Raw genomic sequence first — 13,726 nt, 5'->3', positions numbered from 1 at the left:
CTCCTGTCCCCACTGCCATGCCCACCTGCACACTGAAGTGTTCTGCAGTCACTGTCCCACTCTCTGCCCAGGTGTCCAAGTCCCTCTCCAATGCCTCAGGCTTCACGACGCCTCCTGATCCTCTTCCCCTGTCACCATTCCCAGCCCCGTGTGTTTGTCATGCCTTATAACCTCCACCACACCTTGTACCTTTCCTTTCTCGGTGACCACATTCTGTCTTTCCTGAGTGAATGCTTGCTACAGGCCCTTGTCCAACACCCAGAACTAAATCACTGAACCCTGTGGGCCAGAAATCATGTTTTACTGATACGTTGAATCCACCACTGAGCCTAGGACTCAACAAGTAACTGCTGAATTGAACTAAATTAAGCATACCTTGTTTGGTCAATCTGAACATTTCTCTCAAAATCTCTCAGAACTCTTTCTTGAGTCTTTTCCTAGCCAACCCAGCAGACTGTCTGACTTAAGACAATGATTGACAGACAGAAGAATATGGCCAGAAAAAATGCAACAGAGAAGATTAAATGAAATATAACTAGGGATGAACTACTTTTGATAATCATCTGGAGCAAGGATGAAAGTAGGGAAGACGGAACCACGTGTTGACTGTTGATGGTGGGTGATGGGGATGGGTCATGGAGGTTCCTTTATTGTTCTCTCTCCTTAGGTCTGCACTGAAAATTTATCGTGATGAAAAGATTTGAAGAAGATGACAGGAGACGGAGAAGCAGCAGCTGATCTGCAAACTCCGAGGAGGTCCCAGGAAGCGGTATAAGGGAAGGGGTCTGAGATACGGATCTTCCTTCCTGTGGGCATCATCCCTTCCTGTGGCAGCTCTCCTGTTCTCTAAGCACCTCGACTCCCCCTGGCCCCTGCTCACTTATATGGACCTGGCACTCAGATCTTTCACCCATGTAATACCACTCCAGGCTCAGCCTCTTGGGTAGTGCCCTATGTCCTAGAATATTCCCACATGAGAATAGGAGGCCCTCAGGTAGAGCCATGTGCTCTGCCTCACCTAATCCAGCTGGCAACCTCCACAGGTGTCATCTGCTAAGATCTTCAGGGACAGAAAGGCCCCTTGACACCTCTTACATCACACCAAACAGAGCCCCACACCAAGAAAGGAACTGCCCACACCTCACAGAAGCCATGTTAGTGGACCTTTCTCCACTCTGCAAGCCTTCCTGCGCGGTGGAGGCCAGCGCAGACCATCCTCTGCCCAGGACAGTTGCGTTCTAAATGACCCCGCAGAGAGCCCTCCAGATGGCCACCTCTCCGACGGTTCCCTGCAATCACATAAAAAACGCTCATTGCAGCCAAGACGCACAAAGCACTGTATTGATTTCATACTCAGGTTTTTCCAGAACAAATCATAAACCCACACCAATTATATCCAACCAGTTTTATGGATAAAGAAGCCTGAGACTCTCCAACCGGAGAGCTTGAGTTTCCCTTCTCACTCCTGTGCTGCGTGTCCCTTTCCTACCTCCAGACCATTAAAAGAATATTTGTAATGTAGATGAGGCCAGTCCTTTGGCCCAACGTTGACAGACAAGAGGAAGATTCCAGGGAGAAATGCCACAGCAGCAAATGAATATGAATGATGCTTTTCTACTGTGTGCTTATAAAATGCCTTTTGTACCAGAATCTCAAAGCCCTCCAGGAAGCAAGGCTTTGACTGGGACTTTCACTCAGGGTAAACACGAATGGTCGGAGCTTCCCAACTCTTGTGATAAGAAAGAACAAAAGTCTGGACACTTCTAAAATGCAATCTTCTTGCCTTCTGGGTAGTAAATGAAGGCTGCAGATGGATGATGACATCTGTGGATTCTGGCTCCACTTCCTATAGAGAAAAAAACATGTAAATAAATATGTAAAAAAATGTCATATGTGGATGACACCCATGGTTCATCCAGTAGTTACCATCCTGCCCAACGTTCACAAGCAACGGCTTCTATTACTGGGTGTCTTGTGACTGCATTACACTGAGAAAGTAAAATATATCTCTCTTCAGTGCCCGGGGGAAGACAAATGTTAGAGAAATGTTTAGTAAAAAGGTCCAGTCGGTGGCTTTGACATGTGATGCTTTTGCACTAAGCAATGCCGTCCTTTTGTTCTCTCCGTTGGAAGCCTCCTTCTAAATGTTTAATAGCTAAATGACTCATTAGGGTCTGCAAAGGTCAGGCCCTTAACTGGAAAGGTGGAGGGGAACTCACAAGCAGTCCCCATCACATTGATTGGAAGGTTCATTTGAGAATTCCTTCCTTCTCACCCTTAGTTTAAGATGCCCATGCAGCATGAATAACTGCCTGGGCTCCAGCCACCGACATGCCTGAAAAGCAGACGTTAGTGACTTTGAAACTGTCCCTACAACTCATTTAGGGCATTTATCAGCTTCAGAGGAAAACTCGCAAAAACTCTAAGAAAAATTCTGTTGCAAAACCTCTAGCAGACAATCTGCCCTCGCAGTCACTTGCATTGTATCCTGAAAGTTAATGCTAAGAGTTTGCAAAAGAATTTGAGTTCATCAGGTGCCCAGAAAATAAACTCCTTCAAATGCAGTCGAAATAGTTTCAAATAGCTTCAAATACTCTGCTTGTTATGAATCTACAGAGCAGCAATTAAATCATTATCAGTTAATGATTAAATATCAGATAGCTATAATCTTGCAATTATACTGAAAAACTGCATATCAAGGTTTTGTTGGGGTGCAGAAAATGACTCCCCAAAATATAGTGCTTTGGCACGCTGAGTACTTTGCACATCAAAAGGCCTCAGAAATAAGCCTTAGACCCAAGTTCTCTTTCTGACCTTCCCCAACCTTTGTTTCTCTGATCCTCTTTCTAGAAGCATCTGGAGGGACTCTCTGGAATTTTCTTGTCTAACTTTGGAATTAGCTTCTTTCCAAAAAGAAAAGGAAAAACAGGCAATTGTCATAAGACCCCCAACTTTAGGAATCTCATCAAATGACCAGAAAAGAAGAGAAGAGACAGAGTTGTCACTATACCCAGATAGACTTTTCATCTAACTTTTCATCTATTCTCTTGAGGGCAGGTCTGACAACCTTTGTGCAAGGTGACACTTCATCCCTCACCTTCCCAGCACCTCCCCCAGAGCTCAGAGGAACTTTTGCCATTTACTCCTACACACCTCATGCCCCCTTCGCTATGAAGAGAGGACATAGGGGCATCTGGACCTGGTTGGGTGATGAGGTCATCACTCTTCTACAATTCCCCATGGTATGCATGTTAAAATAAACACATGCCTTTTCTCCTATTGATCTGCCTTTTTCGGCTCATTTTCAGCAAACCTTCAGAGCATGAAAGGGGAAGCTTTTCTTCTTGGCCCCTACATTTTGCATGGTCTTATACCGTCACGTTTTTCTACTCTTGTCAAGTTTCACTGTAAAGCAAAATATAGATCATTAGCTGACTAATTGTTTTTGACTTAAAAAGCAGCTAGCATTTGGTTTTGGGTATCACAGTGTGTCTAATACAGTCTTTTTAGCAGCAACGATCTACAAACGCTTTTATCATCCACCATTATTAAAAGCATCTCTGGTTGAGTAAAGTGACTCACACTTGTCCTACCTATTGAGGAGGCTGAGGCAGGAGGCTCACTTAGGCCCAGGAAGGAGTTCAAGTACAGCCTGGGCTCTCTTTAAAAATGTTAAAAAAAAATTCTGAACATGCAACCCCAATATAATGCATATTTATTTATTTGTAAATGATACACTGGCACTAATACATTGACATAAAAACATACAACAAATAGAAAACAATGCAACATTTTAATTTATTGACTGAAAATTAGTTCTATTTTCATTAATATTTTGTAAAAGAGAGCAAAATTGCTGAATAGGCTTCTTTTATTTTTGAGAATCTTTGTTTGAAAACTTTGTGGTACAACAGTTTGAGGTCTCCTTCCAAGTTAAATTTATTTTAAAATGCGGTTTTGATGGCTGTCATCACTTAAAATCTCTCAAAAGATAAGCAAGCCTACTTGAAAAAATTACATGGTCTCAGGGTTTACTAAATCAAACTGCTCATTTCAATTGTATGCACAGATCATGCACAGGCTTTAACTGAAATGTAATTAGTTTCATTTCCATCTTCTTTGAAGTCCATCAGTCTTTTTTTAACTAAGCAATCAAACAGTATCATGGAATAACTCAGAGATTTTTAGTTAGTTGTTTTATATGCAATTTGTTTACTTGTACAAGAGGAAGAAAGGTCAATAGACTGTTGTCATGGAACAAAATTAAAAACAGGATGTTTAACATAGGAGAGAGAAAAACCTGCTGGCAGCCTGGGAATTGTGAATCTTGAAGGCATATTTTTGGGGTAAAGAAATCAGTTGGCTGCTGATAAAGAGTCTGGGCGTTCTGGGAAGAACAACTAGTATCAAAGAAAACAATTAAGTGCGGACAGATTTTTTTGAACCCCCTGCTGGTGAGGCTTGCTGCCTCTGGACGAGCTCTGCCGGCCCTCTTCCCTTCACACGCCTTAAGTAAGCCAGAACCACGCCACTGTCCTCCTTAGAATTCCTCAATATTTAAAACTCAACCTCTCCATTTGGAAGATTTCTAAAAGAGGTTAGGAATTTCAGTTTCTAAGTTAAGTGTGCAGATGAGTTTTTATAAGCAATATACATCATTTTTAGAGACAAAAATCACATAATGTTGGAAAGATTTCCAAACATCTATTTCAAAAATGCTCTCCATAAGACTCCTCTTTTGAAAACCAAATACTGGCCAGGCATGGTGGCTCACGCCTGTAATCCCAACACTTTGGAATGCCAAGACGGGTGGATTACCTGAGGTCAGGAGTTCCAGACCAACCTGGCCAACATGGTAAAACCCTATCTCTACTAAAAATACAAAAAATTAGCCAGCCTTGGTGGTGGGCGCCTGTAGTCCCAGTTACTCAGGAGGCTCACGTAGGAGAATCACTTGAACCTGGGAAGTGAAGATTGCAGTAAGCCGAGATCACACCATTGCACTCCAGACTGGGCAAGAGCTAAACACTGTCTCAAAAAAGAAAAGAAAATGCTTTCCCACTCATTGTTAAAACATCACCTTTGTTTTGAAGAAGCAGATTACATCTGTTTGTTTTTGTGAAACTTTCTCCTGGGTATCATCCTAATGACAGCTACATGTCATCACAGATGAGAAAACGTAGAACACTCTTTGTAAAAGAAAATATGGTAACTCATTTTCAAGCTTGACAATTCTTTTGAGTGCTTTGCCACTGATGATTTGTGATCTTGCTGTGATACAAGATTTTCAAGGTCACTCCTTGCTGTGGTCTGGACATACGTATGTTCCCACCAAAACTAATTTTGAAATTTCATCCCAGTGTGGTAGTGTTGGGGTTTGGGGCCTAACGGGAGGAGTTCAGGTCATGAGGGCTCTGTCCTCTTGGGTGGCTTGGTGCTGTTCTCATGGCAGTGAGTTCTTGCCCTGGCAAGACTCAATTCGTTCTCTCAGGAATTCATTAGTTCCTGCAAGAGTGGGTTATTATAAGTCAGAAAACCCCTCTGGTTTTGCCTCTCTCACACATGTCCATTTACCCATTGATCTTCTCTGCCATTTTATGATGCAGCATGAAACCTCTCACCAGAAGCTAGAGCCACGTGCTTGAACCTCCCAGCACGCAGAACCATGAGCTAAATCAACCTTTTTTTTTTTTTTTTAAATCTCTGGTATTCTGTTATAGTGACATAAAACAGACTAAGATATTCCTTGTCACAAAACTCTGAGAGGATTCTGCTACCTGGTTTTTTCACCAAATTTACTTGTGAATGGCATTGAATAGCCATCCAAGCCACCATATATGCCTGTGGTAGACTGCATAATGGTCACAGATAACCAACATCCCTCCTTGGGGTTCAGTCTCCCCTGCCACATGGATGCTTAGTTTGGCCATGTGATTTACTTGGCCAAAAAAGGTGAAAGGCAGTGATGTCTGCCACTTTTGACCAAAAGCTTTTGGAGCTAGTCCGCAAGGCGCCAATCTTGTTGTCTCTCTGCTGCTGTAACTGGTAGCGCTGCTTCATCAGATGGGACATACTTATGACTTATGCTAAATATTTGGGGCATTCTCATCCTAAAACCTTTTTCACTGTTTATCTGAAATTCCAATTTAATTTTGCATCCTGTTCTTTTTCTGGCTGCCATAGTTGGAAGCCACTGACACTTGGGGATCATTTGTTTTGTCAGCATAACCCAATCTTACTTGGACCAGCTCACCATGGCCCAAGGAAGGGCACCTGTGTCAATCTGTATATTACATATTAGCAAAGCTTAATTGTGCCCTTACTTTTCAGATTAAAAAAAAAAGTTAGTCTTCCCACGCCCCAGGGGATTGTCTTTGGAGACCACTGTCCTAAGGTGTAGTCTATAGGACAAGGTTGTCAGAAACTAACAGTTGCACTAAAAACGTAGACTCATCAGCACTACCTCAGAGATACTAGATTCTGGAGGTGGCTGGAGGATCTGTTTGCTTAACAAGTTCCTCGAGTGATTATGAGACAACTTCAAATTCCACTGGCCTATGTCTACTATTTGATTTTTTAGAAAGCTAAGTAAGTAGGAGACCCGGGTACTAGTCCTGACTTTGTAACTACTTTTGTATGATGGTCAACAAGTCAATCCTATTCTCCTTTCTGGACTGCACTGCTCCCAGCTAAAGAGGCAAGAGATTGGCTCAGACAACCACAAATCTTTCTTTCAGCTCTAAGAGTCCAGAATCAGGAGTCAGAAATTCAGAACCTTCTAAGGTCCAGAAAGTAAACAAATGAGGCTGGTTAGGAATAAGACATCAGATTGTGGAAGGGCCCATGGCAAACTGAAAAGCATATTCCCAAATGGTCCCTGAGTTCAGGTTTTCCAGTTTGGCATGCTCTTCCAGTGGGGCCAGACAGGAACTGAGAGTACCCCGGACACTTGTACTTTTAGCAGCAGCCCCAACCACATCTGCCTTCCTTATAATTGTCTTGTTGTAAAGGTTTGGAAAGGATTTCTAATTTTGCTGAATGCCACAAATAACTACATGAATTTACAAATGACTGGGATTTCTCAGAAATCAGTGCATGCTGGGAGGATTTTTGCTATCTAAGAGAGTCTAATCTACAAATCATTTTAGAATGGAACCAAGTGTATGTTAACACTAATAATTAATAACATTGACATTGCAGTATTTTGGAGCTACTTCATTTAAACATTTTTAGCTTTGATTTTGCAAACTAAAAAACTATTCTGGAGCCAACATTGTTTTTATGTCTCAAACATTTTGATGAGCATTTTAAAAGCCTGTCAGCCCCAGCCATTTTCCCTCCGTTGCCTAAGGGCTGAAACAGTTCTGTCTGCTGGTTCTGTACCTGCTGTCTGTGATCAGACAGGACACCAACCTTTGAGGAGCTCATAGTCAGGGAGGCAGGAAGATACAAAAGGGTAACTTTTCTATAATGTGACAAGTGTAGGATAAAGCAATACAAGCGATTAGAACAAAGGAAGGGACCCGAAGGGTAAGAGGTGGAGGTGCCAGGAGAGAAGTCAGGTGAGGAAGGAAAAGGTATTTTAGGCAGAGGAAAGCACCAGCAAACGTGGAGCTATGGAACAAGTAGCTGGAGCAGCAAACAACAAGCATGTTGCTCATTCATTCATCAAACATTCTTAGTAGCTAGAGCATCAGGCACTTAAGAGACAGATAAACACATGAGAGCCATGAGTAGTTCCAAGAGCCAGGATAACTACACAGACAAGGGAGAGCAGGCCATGGATGACGGAGTACATCCCAAATGGCCTGGGGTGGGAGGACAGAGATGGAGGAAACAGGCAGGCACTGGTACAATATAAAAATGAAAATCAACTAGTGTCTGAAAACTTGAAATTCTAAAAGTCATGACTTACCCTCCATGTTTTCCCACAAAATATTTCAATCTCCTATATTAAAAAGTGACAATAACTTTTTAAAAAATGCTACACCATGTAAAAGTGGTTTTTTTCCCCCACTTATTTTAAAAAATTTCCCTGACCACTATGAGCTCCAGCAGCATGTTAAAGTGTTTGACTAGGGAAAAAGAAAAAAAATAATAAGCCCTTAGAGCAAGAGGCATATATAAATTTTATGTAACCCAGATGTGCGCAATTGCTCCAGCCCTCAGGGATCATGCTCCTTTAAGAACTAAATTACAGTACAGTAACCTTGGTCCTGTCTGTGGCTGCTGGAGACCCAGCCTCGACTCCGGCTTTCCTCCACAGTCAGGCCCGAGGGTCCCTGGTCCTCTTGACCTGACACTCTCAGCAACCATTATTCTCTGTGTGCTGCCAACCTCCGTTTCTGTACTGAGTTTCCGGTTGTTTCACTGTTTGTCTTTTCAAAGCCTATTTCCAGCACATTTTCCCACTAAGCGTCATCAACACATGTCTAGGCACTCACTTCTCAAGAAGCATGCAAAATATTTGAGTCCTGAGAAAAGAATCACTTCTATTTCCTTCTTACAAAGATAAAATTATACAATAAAACAACAGAATTTAAAGATTATCACAAGCTGAATTATGTATGTGTGTAACAGCTTAATAAAATTACATATAATAAAAAGAAAACTAGGAAAAGAAACTGTTAAAGAATACATTTTAAATCGCTTCATTTTATTAAGAGATCTGTTTTTGTGGACACAGACACAGAAATAGAGACTTTTTTAAATTAAGATAATAGTGCACATTGGCTTTTAAAAACTTATCTTTTAACATTATATGATATCCAATTTAAATGTTCTTAAATATTCCTGAAAAACAAGTTTATGGTTGCACAGGGTTTATTATGTATCAAAACCAGATTTGACCATCCTCCTCCCAGTGTCAGATACTGTGCTCAACTTTACACCATAACAAACAATGCATAACTTGCAAAACCCAAAAAAGGAATTATTGGCTGCAGCATTCAAACAAAATGATAAAAATCAAAATTAATACATGCTTGAAGTAAATGTCTACAAAATACACGATTATATCAAATTGACTGTTTAATTCATAAAATTGTTTTGTTATATTTGAAAGCAATTTGTAAGTTGAACGCTTGCTCATCAGGAGCATTCCTGAAAACGGACAGGATAGTGAGTTATCAGAGCCAAGTGTGAATTCCAAATTGACACAGCCAAACTGCAAGAGCCAACTTTTAAAAACACTTTCCGCATCTTACGGCACAACAAAACACTTTTACTACAAAACATGTACTGTATGACGGATGTGGCTGCGTTGACTGTTTGAGATGACACTGAGGAGTGGGAAAGTCAGAGAGCCTGGACCTTCAAAGCCTGCAAACGGCCCGGGCTATTTCCCCACCTCCTCGCTACTCAAAAGTTGTGGCATAGTTTCCTGGCAACCTGGGAGAAATGCAGTCTCAAGACCATCCGGAGCGCCCGAATGGAAACCGACGCTTTACGAGGCCCCAGGTGCAGCGTCTCAGGGGCCCCGCACCACCTGGGACGCCCCGCAAGCAGCGGGCATGACGGGCCCCCAGGAGCCTCCGAAAGCCACCCGTTCCCTAAACGCGAAGGGCCTCGTCCGCGCGTCCCAGCGCCCTTCCCGGAAGTCCCGCCGCTCCCACACGCAAGACGGGGCCACACGGGCACTAAAAGGCGTGCAGGGCGCCCAGTCTGAGATGGCTGGCTCCCTTTCCACTCTGGGCCCTCGGGGTGCACCTGTGAAACGAGGGGGCACTGAAGCCTAGGGAAGAAAGAGCGGGAACCCCTCGCTAATTCTCGTAATGGGAGCCACCAGGTGCGCTGACTGCGGCACCCCCCTTCCCACGCGGAGACTACCTGCGACCTCCGGCAGCCCCCAGAACTGTTTGCCAGCAAAGACGTGCGGGAGGCGGGGCCTGAGCGTCAGATTTCGCGAGCGGCGTGCAGAGGGCGGAGCCTAGGAGTCAGATACCGCGAGAAGTGATCTCCCGTAGACGTTCTAACAAGCGCAGGCGCACTATAATTCCCGCCCCATCCGAGAAGGTGGCAACTGCAGCGGGAGGCGGGGCCGGGCCTATGTACGAAGCTCGCGAGATTTAATGGAGCGTCACCGCTACTTCTTCCTGGCAGAGACCGGAAGTGCGCTCCACGGAGCGTCTGGGGCGCTTGCCCTGCTTTGGGCCCGAGTTCGTGTTGCTGCTCCTCCGCTCCCGCTTCGTTTCGCCTGCCCTGGATCGAAGTGATGGGGGATCCCAAGGAAGCCGGAGCTGAGGGGCCGCCGGCCGGCGTCGCTGCTCGAGGAGGGCTCAGCCCCCTGTCACAGGGAGAATCCGAGGAACCTTCTGCACAGGTGAGTCTTCCGCGGAGGGGAGTCTGCCAGGTCCAGGAGCCGAGGACCTGCTCCACCCGGGAGGGATGCCTCGGTTCCCGGCAGATTCTGGAGTCTTCTCTGTGCTTTCCTGACATCCCCGAAATAGGGAGTGGAAGTCCGTGTTCCTTTCGCCAGGTATTCATATTAAAAGCAGTCCTGGTAGCCGACAGGTGAGTTAGACACGATCTCTGCTCTCAAGGAAGGTACATGTAAATATGTTGTTCCAAAATGTGGGACAGTCCTGCAAAGCTGGTGGGAAGAAAAGGTGCCAGGGAGTCACTCTCCGAGAATGAGACCGAACTAATTCACAGAAGGTGCAAAATTTTTGCCAGGCAGAAAAGGGACTGCGTGAAAGATTAGAATATTGAACCCAGACACTGAACTTACCTTGGGAGTGTGCAAGTGCAGGCTGTGAGAAACGAACCCCCAGTGCCTTGCCATGAAGTTAGAGACTCAAGAGTATTTGCGAAATGAACCGATGCATCAATTACTAAATATTTACATTAAAACAAAAAAGGGCGAAATATTTTACCAGACTACTTTATGAATGATGTGTTATTAACATTAAAATACATCTTTGGCCAGGCACTGTGGCTCACGCCTGTAATCCCAGCACTTTGGGAGGCTGAGGTGGGTGGATCACCTGAAGTCGGGGAGTTTGAAACCAGCCTGGCCAACATGGTGCAACCCCGTCGCTACTAAAAATACACAAATTAGCCGGGCGTGGTAGTGCACTCCTGTAATCCCAGCTACTACTAGAGAGGCTAAGGCAAGAGAATTGCTTGAACCCTGGAAACGGAGGTTGCACTGAGCCATGATTGCTCTACTGCACTCCAGCCTGGGCGACAAAGTGAGACAGTGTCTCAAAAAAAAAAAAAAAAAAAAAAATTAAAATACATCTTTAATACTGAAAATAGGCTTTATTAAAGTTTGCACTTAATTAACATAACATCATTGAGTCTTCTGGGTTTCTGCCTCTCCACTTTATATGAATAAATTTTAAAAGATAGAGGGGGTGGTCCCTTTTCTAGCTGATAACCATAACCATTATACTCCTTCACTCCTCTTTTTTCTTTGAAGTTGGTGTTAAAGAACTAAGCAAGTGTTACCATTAATGCTGGAATTAATTATTAAGTGCTGTTAGTAACGTGGCATATGTTTCTTGTGAAGTCTGGTGTGACAGGTTTTTATTTTCTTTTTATGAAGGTGAGATTTTTCTTTCCTAGTAATGTTCATTAAAGTTTCATCCAATATGTTAATTAGGGATCAGCTTTATTTCTTGGAGGCAATGAAGTGAAGAGCCGAGCTGTGGTGAAATACTCTTCTGCCCCTCCTCGAACAGCATTTGCACGCCTTGAAGAGAAAACAGACTTGAAACTCCCACCTGCCAACTGGTTACGGGAGAGTGCCAAACTAGGGCCTGCAGGAACTACAATTCTTGGTAACAGCAAGAAAAGCAAGCCATTTTCAAGGTAAATATTAATCAGTGGCAATTTTACCTGCCCTCCACCCTCACTTAAAACTCTTATATGCTTTTAAATTCAGTTTGTAATGCCCATTAACTTGCCGAGATTTCTCTTTAGAGAAAGATCATATTTGATTTTCAAAGGCTTTTTATTCTCCTGATAACAGATGATGTTACAGTATGAAGATGTACATACAATATCAGTTGCATATGCTGCTTTCAAGTCTACATCATGTTATTAGCAAAGATGAGTTTCGACTGCCAAAGTTCAATCAGCCCTTTCATTTTAGCCAATTTGGATACCTTTTGAATATGTGAATACAAAGGATCAACTTGGTGCGTGAGGAGGGAAACCCTGAACATTGCTTCATCTTTCCTGTGGAGTTTTTCATTAAAGGGTGGCGGGTTGTCTGATCTGGAAAGGCCAGATTTAAAAACTCAGCATTAGCTGGGTGCAGTGGCTCATGCCTATAATCTCAGCATTTTGGGATGCCAAGGCAGGTGGATCACAAGGTCAGGAGATTGAGACCATCCTGGCCAACATGGTGAAACCCCATCTCTACTAAAATACAAAATATTAGTTGGGTGTGGTGGCACACGCCTGTAGTCCCAGCTACTGGTGAGGCTGAGGCAGGGGAATCGCTTGAACCCGGGAGGCAGAGGTTGCAGTGAGCCGACATTGCACCACTGCACTCCAGCCTGGTGACAGAGCAAGATTCCATCTCAAAAAAAAAAAAAAACCCAGCATTTTGAGTGACCTACACCTTGACTTTGACACTGGAAATTCTGCTGATGGTATTTAAAGTTGAGAGAGTAGCCTGAGGTCCTATAGAGAAAAATGGACTATTATCCATATTGTTGTAGGCTATCTAATGTGTAGGGTTCTCTTTTTCTTCCCCCTCTTCTCAGCTACTCAATCTAAAATATTTCTATGTAACTTGTAGCAAGAGGCACAAATACGCTACCACTTTACAAGCTGGTAGTTTGGAAATTATCCTAATGCCTCAGAAGATAAAAGTTACATTTGCAAAATGCTGTTTGTTTGTAGCATCGTTTATAGGAGCAAAAAGCTGGAAATAACCCAAATATCATTTTTTAAAAGAATGGCTTAATCAATCTTGATTTGTTAACATACTTTAATATGTGAGGAAATTTGAATAATTATATTGACTCTATACAAATGCTGTGCCAAGTTTATATGCTTATCTCATTTAATTCTTACCACTCTTTAAGAGAGGCACTGTTAATTATTTTGCACCCGAGAAAACGGAAGCTAAATAATTTGGCTCAGGCATACAGTAAATCACAAAGCATGCTTTGCAGTTAGGCGGTCCTTTAAGTGTCTTGACTCTGCCATTTAGTAATTGGAAAATGGTGATGTCAGGTCCCTTTCAGGGTTGTAGACTATAGCTGTGCCTCAGGTGGTATGTGGCATCAGTTGGCTGCTTGATTAACTTTTTTTTTTTCATTTCCTTTTGTGGCTTAATTTTTTTTCATGTCTATTTTTTAGAAGAGGTATATCACTAGAAACACAATCTCAGAAAGTAAAATCCTGATAAATGTTTCTGTTACTGTTTTTCTTCTCTCTCTATCGAAAAAGAATAAAGTCTTGAACTCACTGTTTTCCCTTGGAGACTTTTTGGGTTTTGTGATTACAAAGTTAAAAATAATTGTTTTTATTTTAAATGTTTCCTACTGGATGCTTCTAATGATTATTACCACGTTTTCTCAAATATAAGATGCCACTGACTTTAAGACACACCATTATTTTATGTACCACTAAGAAGGAGAAACTTCCCAGTTGTAATGGTGATACATACCCTGATTTCAGAGTTGTTAAAATGTGGAAAAATGTGTATCCTAGAAGCAGTGAACTACAGTATTGTTTGCATGATTATGAGCATTATGTTTTAACATGT

At 42.8% G+C, this 13,726-nt stretch overlaps 1 protein-coding gene and 1 long non-coding RNA gene across 4 annotated transcripts in view; one reads left to right on the top strand and one right to left on the bottom strand.

Annotated features, from left to right (window-relative positions):
• Positions 1 to 1,313: 1,313 nt before the first annotated feature.
• On the bottom strand, positions 1,314 to 3,189 carry LOC105717955 (uncharacterized). The gene is made up of 2 exons (XR_001107630.2): positions 3,154 to 3,189; positions 1,314 to 1,846 (listed from the first exon to the last, which is right to left on the bottom strand). It is a non-coding gene; the product is annotated as an uncharacterized LOC105717955 (long non-coding RNA).
• A 6,927-nt stretch (positions 3,190 to 10,116) lies between these two features.
• The window catches only part of EDRF1 (erythroid differentiation regulatory factor 1), a 44,526-nt gene continuing 40,916 nt past the window's right edge, over positions 10,117 to 13,726 (top strand). For 2 of the 3 annotated variants that reach the window (XM_012453376.2, XM_012453375.2), the window contains exons 1-2: positions 10,117 to 10,321; positions 11,606 to 11,814. In XM_012453376.2, coding sequence (XP_012308799.1) covers positions 10,214 to 10,321; positions 11,606 to 11,814 — 317 coding nt within the window. In that variant the 5' untranslated portion in view covers positions 10,117 to 10,213. The remainder of the gene's footprint in view (positions 10,322 to 11,605; positions 11,815 to 13,726) is intronic. The other variant, XR_010341726.1, reaches the window with a different exon arrangement.

The sequence above is a fragment of the Aotus nancymaae genome, unplaced genomic scaffold (assembly GCF_030222135.1).
Source record: "Aotus nancymaae isolate 86718 unplaced genomic scaffold, 86718_ANA_hifiasm-v0.15.2.pri h1tg000010l, whole genome shotgun sequence".
In the NCBI taxonomy this organism is placed as follows: domain Eukaryota; kingdom Metazoa; phylum Chordata; class Mammalia; order Primates; family Aotidae; genus Aotus; species Aotus nancymaae.
This window is presented reverse-complemented; position numbering and strand designations above follow the sequence as displayed.